The sequence below is a fragment of the Felis catus genome, chromosome B4, assembly GCF_018350175.1.
Source record: "Felis catus isolate Fca126 chromosome B4, F.catus_Fca126_mat1.0, whole genome shotgun sequence".
Classification (NCBI taxonomy): Eukaryota; Metazoa; Chordata; class Mammalia; order Carnivora; family Felidae; genus Felis; species Felis catus.
The window spans coordinates 13,478,268-13,495,729 of record NC_058374.1 but is presented as its reverse complement, the minus strand read 5'-3'; the positions used below and the strand labels follow the sequence as shown (position 1 = coordinate 13,495,729).

Genomic DNA, 17,462 nt, shown 5'->3' with positions numbered 1-17,462 from the left:
GTTTCGATTTACCTCCCTTTCTCTTTGTTTTATCTTTCTTTTTTCCTAGCAAATTATGGACTCAAATAAAAACCAAGTTGTCTATTGCTAACCCCCAAATAGGTCATTCAGCAAGTGTTCTTGACTACTTCCTAGTAATGGGCCCAAGTCCCCTCCAACTCTTCTGCCCACCACACTTGGCTGGCCTTTTCCCCACATACACTGAGGGTGAGCAGAGAAATGGTTGGATGCAGGTCAAAGCAGATGTCTACGGAGAGTTTCCAGGTCATTCTATCAGCATTTGTTAGCCTGGTCTAAACAAAATCCCTTTATTTACAAAGGGCATATAATAGTATGTTGGAGTAAGAGGAGTATCGGATTTTTTCTAAGGACTTGTGTAATCTAAAGAGATTCACTGAGCTCCCTGGGATTCAATACCCATCTGTGAAATGAGTGGATAAAACACTTGATATCGAATTCCATTCCAGTATCCTTTGCTTTTATATCATGGAGTTAGGCTTACCATGCCTTTGAGAAGTAGCATCATTGTATTAATAGAATATAAGCTGTTTCTTTTTTGTAAATTAGTCTTTGAGGGTAAAACTTTTATCCAGGGCCACCTTGACCAGGTGAAGGCCACAGCTCCCTTTCTGAATCCTCTGGTCAAAACTCCTGGGCTCAACCCAACAGCTGCAGCCTCAGGCTGAGTAACCCTTTCCTCTCTTAGGAGGCTATGAATATCATTAAGAGGAAAGAAGATGCACGGTCTATTCCTGTGGGTCACACGTAGGTGACATTGAATAAAAGAGCAGCAGGGTTTTCAGACCATCGTGTTTCCTTACATGATCACGTGGGCCCAGCGCACACTCCTACCTACTCCGCTGCTCCATTGACCATGGATTCTGTGCAGCCAGTGCTCTGACTGACCTCCTGTCCTTACCATTGACCCAGGTAACTCTGCTCTGGCTTTACTTTTGCCCGTTGCTGTTTTGGAGCCACTGCTGAGGCTATCTGTACCTCACTGCTGTTCCTATCCTGTCCCACTCCACACAGAACCTGGCCAGTCCTGCTTCTGCTGGGTCTAGCCCAGCTCAGCCCGTGCCTTCCAAGACTAGGCTGGATTTCACCTCCCTGTTGTTTTGACTGGTACCAGCCTTCTCTCCTGTCGGCCACCACCACATCCCTCTAGAACTGCCTGGCTGTCATGTGGCCACTGGAGATACTCCATGTGGCTGCCAAGTCCTGGTTCTGCTGCCAGTCATACGCACGTCCGACTCTGGTTCCAGGGCCACCCTGTCACTCTTCTGACAAGCATATTACGGATATGTGCTGCAACATCAATGCCGTAGCTATGTGGTTATGATTACCTTCACCTATAATGCTGTTACCCTTGTACCTTCTTACGCATGAGGTACATTCCCTCTGCATACATGGAGCCTTTTTTTTTTTTTTTTTTTGTCCTGCCACAACAGGTCCTTGAGGTTTCAGTGTTCTAGTTCTGTTTTGGTGGACTTAACCCTAAGTCCTCAGGAGGGTCAGGAAGGCTGCACATAGTGCTGGGGCTTGCCAGGGTTTTGGGTTTTTGCTTTCGTTGTGGGGTTCTGATCTTTAGTACCTCTCCTTCTGCTGAGGATGATCCCTCTTTCCCCAAGAACACCCTACAGATGTTGAGGTTAAGTCACAAGCATCTCTCATGTGGATGTCTAGAACTAAATGAAAAAATGAAAAGAATCCATCTCTAAGTCCTTCTTCCAGGGTCTCCCAGGAAGCAAGAGCCTTACGCAAACAGCATCTTCTAGGCTTCTTGAAGCAGACATGCAGATTTGACCCCATAGTGGCTTTGGACTACACCATATAATACACATCATAGGAAAAGGTGGGTGGAATGTTCTTGCGGAGCTAACTGCCTAAGAAAGGCCTGTCCAGACACAGACTCTGGCAAAGGATGGCCAAAATGTGTAATAGGCCCAGGTTGGTTTAACAAAGAAGAAGTGAAATCAAGGTCCAGCGACCCAGATTCAAAGCATTCCTCTCTCCTGGGCATTGTTTTCTTTCATTCCAAGCTCTCTGGTTGTGTCACTGTGTAAACATATTCAGACATGAAAGGGAGACACCCCACACTACTTTAGTGGTCATGTTTGTTTGTGCTCCACTATGCCCGCAGAGTTACATCCTGGCCATCCATGCATGAGGATACAGCAAGGAAAGCCAGCATTTCCTTTAAAAAAAAATGTGGCTTTACTCACCAAACTTCTCTCCTCTCTATTCTGACACATAGCCTGTGTGCCATACATCTGAGTTTCTTTGGACAGAAGCTTCAGGAGATATTTATTTCATTGAGGTGAAAAAGAAGTTGTGTCTTGTCCAGCCTGGGCATGTGCTTCTATGAATATTCAGACTGCCCCTTGGGAGCTGGGCACGGTGCCTTGCACTGAGATCTTGAATCTTTGTTGAGCAAATGAATGCACTTAAATTGGAAAGAAAGTACCATTTTTTTCAGGAAGGTTTTGGAACATGTGGGAACTCGTGATTTTCCCACTTTACATTTAATAGACTAGAAAGCTGGCCTTGAGAAACCAGGAAAGATCATCAAGATCATTCCATAAGCTAGATAGAGAAAATGAGTTCAGGTAGAAGAGTTTTGACGATCTGCTCCATTTCCTTTCCCTTGACCATGGCTGGGTGATCATTCCGTGACCACGCTTGGAAACCATAGCAAAGTTTTCAAGCAAAATCTTTTTTTCTGCAGCTGTGTTTCATACCTCATCATTTCTCTTGGTTCGTGTGATTAATTGCCATTATGTTTAAAGTCAATACTGTTCACATTCAGAATTTGGTTTCTCAGGTGCAGGCAGAGGTTCTGAATCAGAAAAATCATGTTTTATTAGAATTGAGGCAGAAATATTCCTCACGTCTGATTGATCCAAAAGTCAATGACTTTGTGACCTCGGGCACTGGCGCCTCTTTTTCCATTTGTGAGAAACAACAGTTCTGCTTCGAAGGCACATACTTGGATATCAAGGTTAAGATATCGTTTGCAAAACAGAGCATGCTTCCAGGTTTTTGGATAAAAGAGGCCCATCAATATCTACCATTAACTTCATGATTTTAACACAGAAAGAAATTGAGGCGAGCAATTATTTTCCTTTATGCCTCAGGTCAAAACTGGCCAATGAAATTTAAGATGCAGAATTGATCTGAAAAACCCCTCAGAGCTATGAAAATAATGCACATTGAGGCACATTTATTGTTTGAAAGGTCACATTCTCAACATAATTCCACTATTAAGTAATCCCACTACTGTCAATTAAAGAGACAAGCAAGTACGATTCAGGTGGGCGCACTTCAACTTGTGATATTAGATAACTTAAAAGAATGAGGCTTCGTAATATAAAAGAACTTCCCGTGGAATTTTAATAAATTAACATGCAACTTTTCATAAGAATACTGACAGTATAAAGTGAATTATGCCTATTATTTGTGCATGTTGTGTAGATTTTTTTCAAAGGAGGAAAGGTATAAATTAAGTTTTAAATTAAGAAAAATAACGTCAGAGATCATACAACCTGGAGATTGTTATCAGCACTCTGTACACCTCAGACTTCTTACCTCTGCCCTCACATATCATACTACTTTCAGCCCCCAGATTTCCTTGGCATGTGTTTCTTTCTTGGCCTGAAATCCACTCTTCGATCCCATACTTCAGCATGCCCATCCTGCCATCTTAATGGCCCCAACATAGTGATCTTCTCTAGATAGCCGTGAAGCCACAAGAGTAGCCCCCTCTAGGAAGCCTTAATCCAGAATGCCGGGTGAATTGTACTTCCTTCCACCTTTGGTTCCACTTTGTGGTCCAACCCTCTGTGCTAGTTCTCCCTCCCCAATTTGGGATTTTCATCTCCAATCCTTGGAATTTTTCAAGAGCCATCACCCACATTCATTACCTTGGTAACAACCTCAGGGCAGAGCCTCTGACTGGGCCTGACATCCAGTGGGTTCTTTCTATAGACTGAATGTTTGTGTCCCCCTAAATTCATATATTGAAACCTAATACTCAGTGTGATAGTATTGGGAGGTGGGTCTTTGGAAGGTGATTAGGTCATGAGAGTGGAGTCTTCATGATAGGATTAGTATCCTTAAAAAGGCCCCAAAGAGCTTCCTTTCCCTTTCTGCCATGTGAGGAGACCGGGAGAAAAAGGCTGTCTGTGGACCTGGAAGCAGGTCTTCACCAGACACTGAATCTGTTGACACCTTGATCTTGGACTTCCTGGCCTCCAGAACTGTAAGAAATAAATGTCTGTTGTTTATAAGCCCCCCAGCCTATGGCATTTCTGTTATAGCAGACCGAATGGACTGAGACATTTCTTAACACATATGTGTGGCTTGAAAGAACCCCACAGCACCCCAGTGCCAAGCCTAGATGAGCTCAGTGGTTAATGATGTGCTTTTGGGATATAAGATGGAGAGGGTTATACGAGATGGCCACAATCACACCCCCAGCTTGCAGGATTGGCCCTTTAGAGAAAAAAGTTCTCGTTCTGTTTACACAGCTTCAGGGTTCCAACAAGTCTCAGAAGCAGAAACTGCTTGGATTCCCATCTCTTTGGATCGCTGTCATTCTTATCCCATCCAAACGCACGCTTCGATAAACAATTGCAAGCCAGTTTTTGAAAGGGACTTGTCTGAGGCCTGACCTTCCTGAACATTTTGAGGGAGATCTCAAGAAAAAAATGTTCCCCGTTCATGACACCCTTTAGCGCCGTACTGCCTTATTTCCAGCAGAAACAGGAGACCTTATAAAATGCTAACTGAAAGCCCTCTTTGAGGGAAGGTGGGTGGAGAGGATTAGAGGAGCATCCGAGCGATTCCGGCTCTACAGGGATGGGAAGGAAGGAAAGTGCCAGCAGCTTCCTCAGCGCTTCCGCCTGCATGCTCCTCAGCTTTTTCCTTATCTCTACTCCCAGAGGTCTCCTAAGCAAACACTGGAGTAATGATCTGAGGCCAGGGCAGCTGTTGGTTGCCTCCCTCTTCACAAAAGCGCTTAAACCAGAAACCCTGAAAGCAAGCAAGCAATGGAAATACCTCTTTCCAAACTCTTTGCAAAGTAATGTCACTCTGTTCCTCATACTTCTTCATAAAACACAGAGGTAGGTAGAGACCCATTTCCAGCTCAAGCGTGCACAATAATGCAAAAAAAGAGGCAGGTTTATTCTTCCCACCGTACAGCACTTTTTCAGAAAGACAAGAGCTGCTAAGGAAGTCTCCCAGGGCTAGAATCCAATTAACTGCTGTACTGATTGCTGATAACTTTAGGCAATCACTTGTGCTTTAGAAAATGGGACAGAGAATCTGAAAGATCATAAAGACAAGATGACTGATCAACCAAGACATAGAACCTAACACCACTCTTTCCCCTAGTCATCCGCCATTTTCGAATGAAAATAAGGGAAGAAGAAACACGGGGAATGAAATGCCGTAGGTCTTATACTTGGTGTTTCGTAACATGAAAGTGCCAGTCTGTATGTCTGGAAGCTCAGATTCTGATGTGGAGCTCTGGGAAATACTTGAATAACCATTAAGTATTTCCATCACTCTACATGACTTGCTCTCAGAGCTGCAGTAGAGTAGGAAATCTTGACATATGTGGAGTTCTAAGTCTTCCTGTGTCAGGTTCTGGTTCCTGTGTGACCACTTAGGAACTCTGGTCTTGGATTAGTTATGATATCCATTAGTTGCATAACAAACATACCACCAGGTGCCACACAGTGGTAGATGTTGGGTGTTCACAAGTTTGCAGAGTTTTACTGATCTATCCTGGGCTCAGCTGATGTTGGCTGAGCTTGCTCCCAAGTCTGTAGGTTGGATTTCTTTCATCCTCCTCCAGGAATCAGCAGGACATAATTCCTATGTCCTACCCAGGAACATCTTTAAGCTTCTGTTTGTACCATATTTGTTAACATCCACTCCATCAGTCAAGGGAAGTCACATAGCCATACCCAGAGAAAAGTGAGAAAAAGAGTGCATGACCAAGTCTGAATGGCAAGTGGACAGATGACAAAATGCATGAATAACTGAGGCTACATGATGCAACCTACCACAACACTAATTCTCTCAATCTCAGTTCTTGCATCTGTTAGATGGGAATAATAATATTATTATAATAACATATCATAACATACCTTTGAAAATGAAATGAGATGGTGCTTTAAAGGTCACGGCTGGAACAAAGCTGGTGCTCAGCAAACATTATTTTCTTCCTATTCATCTCCCTACTCTTGCAAAATGGAAATTAATACCTGCCACACACACCTAACAGAATTATTGTGAAGTTTTAAAAAGATAACACATGTGAGCGCCCTTTCAAAAATGCCAGTCACTGTAAAATCTCTGTTTTACAATAACGTATAGAATGCTTATCCTTACACAGGTAAAACAAATTCAAGCGCATAGAAATTAAATCACAACTTTCATTGAGCACTTTAGTTTAGCGTGTAGTAAGCGAAAATTTTCTCCGTGATCTGTTTTGGCAGTTACAGTATGAAGCAAAACCAATACATGTGGCTCAAGGTGAGGGGCAGAGGCCAGGGGGGTTGAAAGCAGGAGATTTATAGCCTCAGCTAAATAACTCCCTTAGTGCTGCCCAAGATACCTGGAACCAATCCAGGAATAAGGTCTTTTCTATCCTTTATCACACCAAAGCCTAAGTCTTAATGAAGATGTTTCCCAGTAGGAACTAAAGAGTGATGAGTCACAGAGGAAAAGACCTAAGTGGTTGTCAGGTCACAATCCTCTTACCTTAATGAATCGAAAACCATTTATGAAGCAAGGCAACCCAATCCTCAGATAATGAACCTTAATTGTGCAACTGGCTGTGGTCCCCAGAGACTACAAGGGGCCTAAAGAAATTAACCTTGAAGATGGTGAAGATGTGAGGAAGAAAGGGTCAATGTTTTCATGCAGGAGAGATGGGAAATCTGAGCCTCTGACCATGTCCTATCTAATGGCCTTTGTGACATTTCCAAGTGCTCCTGGTCTAGAGAGGTTTATTATAAAGGTCATCCATCCATCCATGCATTTCTCCTCTCCTTTTTTTGAACATCAAAATGGGGAAGAAGAATGGCTCAAATGCAAGGAGATTTGCTAAAAGAGGTTGCTTGGAACAGGGACACTCCCTCTGTAGGTCAGAAGGCCTCACCACCCAGTGGGAATTTGCTGAGCTGGATTGCAGCTAAGACTCCCTTTCCCTGTGGTACACACTTAATTGATATTTCACCAGTTTCTATATATTTGATATTCATTGACTTTTTCTTCCAAGGCTGAGTTAATCCCAGATTGTAAATTCTGCCCTTTTTGAAGCTGAAGAAACTCTCTTAAAACGTGAAGTTGCAAGCAGAGAGCACCCCTACATAAGGGAACCTGGGATGTAGAGCGGTGAATGGGGGTTCCCGTTTCTGACTGTTTTGGCAACAGTGATCATTCTCCATGGTGTTAGGACACCTAATGATCCAATGATTATTTTCATTGACACAGTACATCTGTTGCCTAAATTAGAGTATTTCGTAAGCCCTCCTGCAACTACCACCTCTCCTCCTGCCCCCTCCCATCGCTAAATAAGTCTAACTACTTTAGGGGTAAGACATGGAGTACTCAGTAGTTAAAGGACTTGGAGATGCTAGTAACAAATTGACTGGCACGTTCCACTTTACAAATAGCTTTAATAAATACAAGACTTGTGCTTGATAAGTGTCTTCCATGGTACCTGGCTTGAGATGGATGGCCAATGAATATTGATTCTGTGAACAAGTCAATGAATGAGATACAGAGAGTTAACAAGATGGCCTAAAATAATACACTTTCAAATGCTTAATTTGAAGCCCCTGACTAATAAAGAATAGATGATGAAATATGCATTTAAGTCTTTGTATGTTGGTGGAGATGAGAAGGAAATAGCATTCTCACTATGTGTGGCCTCCTGGAGCTAAATACAGGTCCATTGTGTGCAAATTAACCAAAGCTTCTGCAAAATAGCCAGAAGAATGGTACCTCCTTCATAGGAGGAGCTAATCCATGAAAATCTCTGAGTGCAGTGCCTGGGACAAGGCACTTGTTGCTACCTTCATCTCGATCATCACCATCAGCATCATTTCAAGATCCTAATATGATTCTGAATCCTGTTGATTCCCAGGGGGTTGCTTTAGTCAGGGACCTTGCAGACCACTATAAAAACACGATGAACAAACCCAGACTCCAGGGGCTGGGGGACTGGAATGTAAACAACCAGAAAAGCTAAACCTTCCTTATATGGTGTGATGATATAGGATATTGGCAATTCCTTGCTAAAGACCCTTCCCCTAGCCTTGGAAAGTAGTTTTGGTTCCGGAAGCTCTGTTTAGAGTTTGTCAGAAAACAACCAGTCTTACACATGTAATTAGTCTGATTTTTTTTTTTTAACCTTGACACCATCCCAGTCTGTTCTACCCCTATAACTAAAGTTTAGGGTCAGACTGACAAGCAGCAGGGGGTGATCCGTTGTGCCACAGACAAAAAAGGTCAAGGAGAAAACTCTAGAGGAGTGATTCTGATTGATAATTCTGGTGAGAGGGTCTCTGGGACTAGGAAGGGACAAAGACCAGAATAGAATGGCTCAGGAAAGAGTTGCCAAAAGTAAAAAGCAAGTCACAGATATATCTTGTTCAAATCAGGAGCAATCCAACAGGATGAAACCTGAACATGGCACATGGGATGAGTGATGGCTCTACAACGGCCAGGGTAAAAGGCCTGTCCGAATATCTGCGGCTAGTAAGTCAGGCAGAGGAGGAATGATACCTTGAACATACAAAGAGTGATTTCCTCCCCCAACCCCAAAATAAAGCCTTTGAGAAGATAGAGGGAGGGCTGAGGAAGAGGAGAGGAAATAAAATTAAAGATGGCAGTGAAGGAATGTAATTCTTGTGAATAAATTCGTTTTTAGTCGCCTCAAAGAAAGTTGATAATGGGTACCCAGTTAGGAAGAGGGCCAAAAGAAAGCAAAGCTCTAGTGGAAGGGAGAGTCTCCTAGTAGGGTTTGCAATCCTCTAGAGAAACACAATATCATGGGTAGAGGTCGAAGTAAAAAATGAGATGACAGATGAAAGGGCTTGGTGAGTTGGTTGAGTTTTGTAGCAAACAATATAAGGGCATGGGGGTAAGAGCTTTCTCTACCTTACTCGCCAGTCTATAACCTGAAACTAAAACCTCCTGGCACACAGTAGGTGCATTATATCTCCTTATTGAATGATTGAATGAATAAAACAAAGGACTAAGGGACCCCAAACACTAGGATACTGTGTAAGAAAACGTCATGGTTAAGCCAATAGCAAGAGATAACGAGGTCCAGAGGCCCCCAGAAATGGCAAAGATGTTTTATATAAAGACAGAGTATTACTTTCAGTAGGTTGGAGCCATTGAGGATTTGTCAAGATGTTAAGACTCTGGTCAGAGGAGGTAAGCGCCTGGTTAAGTGTGAATGAGGTTGTAGACGTGCACCTAAGATAATAGGGGGAAAACGTTAAGAATAGAGAACTGGGGACTAGCCAAGGAAATGAATCAGTGTAATGTAGTTGATGTAGAATCTGAAGTTCCTTAGATACAGATGAATGAACTAGAAAAAAACTTGAGGTAATCAAGGATTAAGAACTAGAGTAATGGACCATCCTAGGACCCCATCTGGAGAACCAGCATAGATGGCCCCATCTTCAAGACATCTTGGGAGTCGTGGCAGATAGAGAGAGGGACAAGTGCCATCCAAGAAACAAAGGACACAGGATGTCAGCCTTAAATATCATCGGTGAGTTCACATATGGTCTGTGTGTCGCATTATATAATGTGAAATCCCTTATAATGGTATAGATGTTCTTAGCTACAATTAAGGAGTCACCTGCTGAAGTAGAGATGTTGAATTATTTTCATATAGAAAACTCCTTAAACATAAGAAAGTTCAAAAAAAAACCTCTTTTCAACTTCATTATGCCCTGACCCAAGTCTTTGCAGTATTTTCTCACTGGCTACTTTTTACAAGTGACTGGCATTGCCAAATGAGAGAGTCATTCCTGGTTTATCTGGAGTCCTGGAGAGCTACACGTGCTTATTATTTTATGCTCTGCTGTTAGGAACTGAGTCTATAAATCAGTGTTGAAACTTTTCCTAAGAAGAGGCTTTGCTTATATGCTCTTAAACATCTGGTCAGACAGGAAAAAAAAATCCAGTTAACTATCCAGATGCTGTGTCAACAACTGGGCTAAACAAATGAGCATTTAGAAATATCTGAGAGGTGAGATTTCTTTTTCAGCTTTCAGAAAAACAGCTGAGTAATGGTGACACCTGGATCCACTGCTCTCAGGGTCCTGTTCCTTAAAAGAGAAATGAATGGAGAACCAAAGCAGTGCCTTCAGCTGTCAGCTCTAGAGAGAGCGACTGCACAGCTGAGCTCGGGAGCCCAGGATGCCCGGGCAGAGCTCAGCCCCCCTCGCCTCCTTTCCTGGGTGAGCCGCCCCTGTGGTTTGGTTCAGATCACTTTTCTTGGCTCAAATGCGGTACCTAAGACAGGGATCATTTGTCAAGTGAGCACGGTACACAGAGAGCTCTAGGCAGATTATGGAAAGAGAGGGAGGAAAGGGAGGGAGGAGAGAGCTCGGGAGAGAGAGAAGCAAGAGAGGGAAGAGGGCGAGGAAGCGAGCGGGCTGCTCTAGGAACAGCGCTTTCCAGGCACTGGAGATTCAAGTTAGACAGGGTGACGGTGCAGAGGCACCGCCCGGGAGAGGGGAGAGACCAGGACTCCCCGCATGGCTCTTTTCGTGTGGGATGCTTAAGGACAGCACACACAGAGAGTAACTTGGAGAGGACAGCAACTGGCATGAGGATTCCGCCAAAATGGAAGGACTCCTGTCTCCGATGAGGACCAAGGTAAGGAGAGTGAATCTCGATTTCTTTTGATTCTGCTTGGATGTTGAAAAAAAAAAAAAAAGGCAGCTGAGGTGCCCGGAGCCTCTGTGAATGGGAGGCTCACTGAGCTTTTGTCTTCTTTCAGAACTAGGCTGGATCTCTGAAAGAATAGGCTAGCCTCAAAGGCAGTGGGAAGGGGAAAGCAGGGGGGAGAGAACCATCTGTCAGTGCGGACAATGGGAATCCTGGTAAATGAGTTCCCCTCTCGCTTGATTAGACAGCCATATTTTAGCAGGATTTCCAATCACTCTTCTTGGAGGCTGTGCAGCCCCGGGAGCTGTTCGTTGCAGGAAGTACCAATTTCTCTGGCGGCATTGCTGTGTGTAGCAGGAGGAGTAACACGTTTAAAGCAGAGCGTGCCCAGCTTTTACTGGAAATACCCTCTTTCCTCCTCCTCTTCTTCAGAGCAAGAGGGTCAGGGAATCCTCTGTGGAAAGTAGGTTAATGCATTCTGGAAGCCAGTGTGTTCTCGGAGAGCTCCCAGACCTGCAGAAAAGAGCCCAGAGCACCGGACCCGCCTGACATCTTGGTCAGAACTTGGTCCTGTAACATTTAAGGGTGCGCCCAGGGAGCTGCTTACAATCTCCTGGAGGCTCTGGGAACTTGTTCTCCTTGGCTGGAGTTTGCTTTTTCACTCGAGATGCCTTGGAGCTGGGGCTTTCCATTAAAAGCTCAGATGATGGGGAGTCTGTGTGGTATTTGCTGCATCCACAGAGAACTCTACATGGGTGGGCCAAAAGTTCTAAATAACGCTAAAAATAGTACTTTCTTTATTCAGAAATTTCCAAAAATATCAGGGGGAAATTGGCTATATAACCACACAGAATAGTTACAGCCAATAGAGTAAGGCTTTGATTTACCTCATCTCTTTGATGCTCCGTTCAGTGGTTCCAACACAGATAGACTCTTTTGTTGAGCAGTTTTTTTTCCTGCTAGTTAATGAGCACGACCACGATGTCATAAGAGAATGTTAAAACTAGGGTCTTAAGCATGAAAGCATCCCATCCTTGGGGAGAATTCGTGATCTCCCAGTTGTCTGATAGTCACTCATTAGAAGGATCACCCCAAGAGAGTTTGTTACCAGAGGTTCTAATTCCAGCCCTCCGGCTGGCTGGCTGGCTGGCTGGCTGGCTGATCTCTGGTGAGATCCCCTCAGTGACCTGTTTGCACTCCCTGAGCGTGTAGCCGAGTCGTGATGGGTGCAGGCAGCATGTCTCAATCCAAGGGGCGGTGTTCTACCGCTGCAAAGAGAATGGCAAATGGCGCCCTTTATTGACAGGGTAGGGTATGGATGCCTTAGGGGATGGGATGGCGTGATAATCTGTTTATTTGGCTAGCTTTTGAAATTGCTGCCTCAGACCTCCTGTCCTGGTATCGTGCAGTTTCATGCTCCCGTCAGATCAGTGGATCTGAGCTCATAACCTTAGGTGAGTACAACTCTGCTAGACTTGGAAGGCAGTTCCCTATGCAAATGAATCAGGACCCAGACACTGTATAAATCACACTGTGGGCCCATGAAAATGGCATGCTGGGATAGGGGAAAAATAGATATCAGGGGTCAGACTGCTCGTATATTATATTTATCATTTAATTCACATCACAGCTTGTTTCTTAACCATCACGTCACCTAATGAACAATGAAACTATGGGGGTTTGGGTCCCACCAAACTTCAAACATAAAATCTCTCCATAGCAAACTGAGTCTCATTCAAACCCTTTAATTTTTAGACTTCAAGCTGTGTGTGTGTGTGTGTGTGTGTGTGTGTGTGTGTGTGTGTGTGTTAAATTGCTTCTGTGAATTCTTCTTTAATCTCCTTATTTCTGATTCTGGAAATTTATATTTCCATATTGAAGATTCAAGTTACACTTGAATTTGGTCACCTACAGAATCATCATACTTAGGAAACAAGACCTGACTGTGAAATGAGATCCCTCGGTGAGACTCGGCTTTAGTTTCTAAATTGCTATGTCCTGTGTTGTTGAAGTTACCCAATGTTTCTCAAAAATTTACCCAGACTTATATCAGTGGCAATGTGTTGTCATTTTTAAACCTTATCCCACATTATGCCTCATTAAGCCTATTCTGGAATATTCTCCCCCTTTCGTAAGGCTTCAGCTTGAAGTTTCTGATTTCAGGGTATCATGATGGGCTGGACAAAGAAAGCCTCCCAGAGCTAAATTTTGCTGTGTTGTGGGGACTTAATAACTTACTGACAGTTTAAAGCAAGTGTTGAGGTAAATTGGACATCATGCAGTAATTTCATTATGCCATGTAATAGACTTAACCAGTCTAAATCATGGGTGCTTAATGCATTTTTATCTGGGGATTTGCATAATTGGTACATAAATATGCATGAGATTAACTGGAAGTGGCAAAACGGGGTGGAAAAATGTTCACGAGTGTGAAAATGAAGGCAGTTGCAGAGGGGGCACCTGGGCACACGCCGTCTCCTGGGTGGTGGCCACACTTGACGTACCTAGAAACAGACAGGACAGCAGCTGGCCTCCGCGTGGCCCAGGCCGTGTGTTGTCAGTGATACACGGGCCGAGCGTAGCTTTTGGCTCTCGGCTGGATTCGCTTGGGCACTCTACTTATTCTTTCTTTTATATATAATCCAATGTAGAGAGTCTCTAGGCTGATGGATGTACTTCTGAATGGCCTCCTGGCAGGCCGTGACACAGGCCTCAGGATTCTAACCATAACAAATGATGTTTGCAGAGGCAGGGGGAAAGAAAAAGAAAGAGAGAGAGAGAGAGAGAGAGAGAGAGAGAGAGAGAGAGAGAGAGTGAGTCGCTGATTGAGTCATTTCTCCTAGGAGGGTAAAGGAAAGAATTTGATAATTCATCACTCTTTGTGCACGTTTTAAAATGTGTCCTTTTCTGATTCGAGTTTTAATCCTCCAACCTTCATGATTCTCTTTCATCCTCCGTGCATTGCCTCCAAGTGCACGAGGCCGCCAAAACCATTGCCCTCATTTTCGGCCCCTCGCGAATCCTGCTTGCCAGTGCCTGCTGGGGCATCGGCAGTGAGCACCCAGCTTGGGCCACGCGCAGTCAAGACGAGTCTGTACTTTGCACGGAGTAGGTTCTGGGTCAGCCGCAGCATCAGGTGCGAATTTATCCTTCTCCACCACACTGCAAGAAGGGGGGGGGGGGGCGGGGACGTCTCGGTTGGACATCCATCTTTTTTATCTTTCCGTTTTCTTGAGATATGATTGACATGCAGCACTGTACCAGGTTAAGGTATACAACGCCACATGAGTTTACTTAACATCCATCTCCTCCTGTAGTTACCAAAAAAAAAAAAAAAAAAGTCTCTTTCCTTGTGGTGAGAACTTTTAGGATTTACGCTCTTAGCAGCTTTCAAAGATACCACATGGGAGAGTTAGCTGCGGTCACCACGCATACCTTCCGTCGTAGGACCACCTGATGTTACAGCCGGAAGTTTGCACCTTTTGACCACCCGTCTCCGGTTCCCTCACCCTCGCCCCCATCCTCGCCTCTGGCAACCACAAACGTGATCCCTTTCATTAGGAGTGTGGTTTTTCGGTTCATTTTTAACTTTTTAGACTCTGCGTGTAAATGAGATCATGCAGGATTTGTCTTTCTCTTTCTGACTTCTTTTCACTTAGCGTAACGTCCTCCAAGTCCATCCATGTTGTTGTAAATGCTAGGATCTTGTTTTTTAATCAAATGCTTACACAGGAAATAGGGAGTGGACCTAAAGTAACCTCTCTAGAAAGGCTGCAGTGTTAAATTTACCAAGTTTAACTTGACAACTCAGTAACCATTGTGTGTGCTGACTAGGCTTTTTAGTATATTATGATACTATTGTCTTTAATATCTGCTCTCCATTTACGATTAGCTAACCCCCCAGAGAAGATGCTTTTCTTTAAATTGTTAAAAAATTTTTTTACGGTTTATTTTTATTTTTGAGAGAGAGAGCATGAATGGGGGAGGGGCAGAAAGAGAGGGAGACAGAATCCAAAGCAGGCTCCAGGCTCTGAGCTGTCAGCACAGAGCCAGATGCGGGGCTCGAACTCACGAACCGCGAGATTATGACCTGATCTCGGCAAAGTTGAATGCCCAACTGACTGAGCCACCCAGGTGCCCCCGGAGAAGATGCTTTTTATCTGTCCAAACTTCCCTTATTTCCGCTGCAAAGACATTGTGTCATTAATTGCATGTCAGTGACCTTTATTGAAGGAATGACTTCAGATTTGTGGCATAAAGTAGTTTTTCTAAAGGAAGTCTTTCTAAAAGGATCATCCCTTTAAAAAAATTTTTTTAATGTTTATTTTTGAAAGAGAGAGACAGAGACAGAGACTGTGCATGAGCAGAGAAGGGGCAGAGAGCGAAGGAGACACAGAATCTGAAGCAGCTTCTAGGCTCTGAGCCGTGAGCACAGAGCCCGATGTGGGGCTCGAACCCATGAAACGTGAAATCATGACTGGAGCCAAAGTCGGATGCTTAACCAACTGAGCCACCCAGGCACCCCAGGATCATCCTTTTTTCATGAAAGGAACATTTCCAGGGAAATGAAAGCCGAGAGAATAAAGAATGAGCATTTGGCATGAACATCAGAATAGTGTCCTGTGAGCCCAGCTCTCGTGTACTCACAGTAAGTGCCACACGTAGCTACAATCAGTTCAAGATTTATCCTTCTTCACCCTACTGCAATTTTGGAACTACGTTCGATATAGATGTAAGATGTAAAAATTCTAAAATTACAGACAATATAGATAGCAAAAGAAAGAATCAAAAGAGTATAATCATTGGTTCTCTGGTTCCTTAAGCCAATTATCAGACAGTACCTGAAACCCTTAAAGTCGCTTAGAATTATGCTAAATCTGCTTGAAATTTTGCCAGGACTCCATGGAGAGTACTGCCTGAAATGATCCACTGTGTTCTATCTACTTGATACGTGGATTCTGATAAAATATTGGACTCTCCCTTTCACAGAGCTCTGTGAACTAGAAATCATTAAGGCCTCCAGAATGGTAGCACCTGAGCAGGGAAGACTAAGGAGGGCTTGACGATTACTTTCAAACACATTAAATATCCACAAGATTATTCACGGGCTAATGACAGGCTATCCTTTATCTTAATGGAGGCTTAAATAAGAGGAAACCTTCAGGAGCTGGTGCATGACAGGTTTAGATTAAATTCAGTGCACCGTTTCTTGACATCAAAATGTTTTCCTGAGGAAGGTTGATATGGTTTCTAATCTGGAGACCTCTGAGACGGCTAAGGATGATCCAACTTCAGAAGCCAGAAGCCTTTAAGACATCCCATGTTTTTATGGCGCCATGAATTTTTACCATAAAGCCAATAACCAGAAATAGGTTTATGAGACACGCATCAGATTACTTTACAAAGAGCTACTGTAATGCATTTATTGAACCACTGACCTCAGTTGCATACAAACAGGAAACAACTTGATTCATTTTCAAACAACCCCTTGCAAGGCATCTGTGAACCGTGCCGAGGAAGGTAGGGACTGTAGGACCATTTGTTTGGTGAGTCTGGAAAAGGAGATGTGCGAGGCACCATAGGCTTGTTTGAATCAGACTACAGACTGCCCAGGTTCAAACCCTAGCTCTGTCACTTCCTAGGGTATAACTTTTCTGGGCCTCAGTTTCTTCATGTGTAAAATAGCATACAATAATAGGATCTCTATTAAGTGTTGTTGCAAGAAGTAAGTGTGTTAATGCCTGTGAGGTCTTGGCACACCACAATAAAAGTTAGCTATTACTAGTATGAATGTATGAGCAAATACGTAAATGGATATATGCAGAAATATAAGTTGAATGACAAATGTTTGGAATGAATTGTCATAGTCGTGAGTCCAAGTAGGGAAGGCAGGCCATCTATCTTCAAGATGATGCTGTTAGCTGAGACACAGAGAGAGAGCTCCTCCTCCTGCAAGACCCCTGTGAAGTTGGGTCCTCACCTGTCCAGGTGCAGACTCAGCTCAGAATAAAACAGATGCCTCTGTAGCATGAATCAGCTCTCATTATAATAAAGCCTTTCATGACAAATAATTATGGTAGGTAGAAGGTTTAGAAGAAAGGATTGTAGACTCAGCCTAAGCCAAAGATTTCCTCTCCAGGACCTTAAGAAAATTACTTTTCTCTTTTGGTCCTTGGTTTGGCCATCTCTTAACTGACATCTTAGTAAAAGAACAATCTTCCTTTGGTGCTTTGGGTCTTGCAAAGTTGAATACACATCATCTCATGTGATCTTCACTATCATAGTTATAATCTACCTGGGAGAAGAGGACCTGGAAAAGGCACAGGCACCAGGGTGCCTCTTCTTGGCTTCTCCAGATGGAACAGCTCATACATTGTCCAACAATGAAAGTTTGGTCCTCTAAGACTAGGCCTGGGTAAATCCAGGATGCAAGGCTTGTTCCACACCCCAGCAGATAGATAAAAGAACCGGGAACAGACCACAAGTGCCAGCCTGGCCACTGTTGGGCTTTCAAAGCCATGGTTGGTTCA

General features: G+C 43.7%; 1 protein-coding gene across 6 annotated transcripts in view; it reads left to right on the top strand.

Moving 5' to 3' along the window:
* The window catches only part of FRMD4A (FERM domain containing 4A), a 659,116-nt gene that overhangs the window by 197,235 nt on the left and 444,419 nt on the right, over window positions 1-17,462 (top strand). The window contains exon 1 of one of the 6 annotated variants that reach the window (XM_023256377.2): window positions 10,873-10,920. The exons of the other annotated variants lie outside the window; for them this stretch is intronic. Within the exon in view, the coding sequence (XP_023112145.1) occupies window positions 10,888-10,920 (33 nt within the window). The 5' untranslated portion in view covers window positions 10,873-10,887. Of the gene's footprint in view, window positions 1-10,872; window positions 10,921-17,462 lie in introns of those variants that run through there. 6 annotated transcript variants of the gene reach the window in all.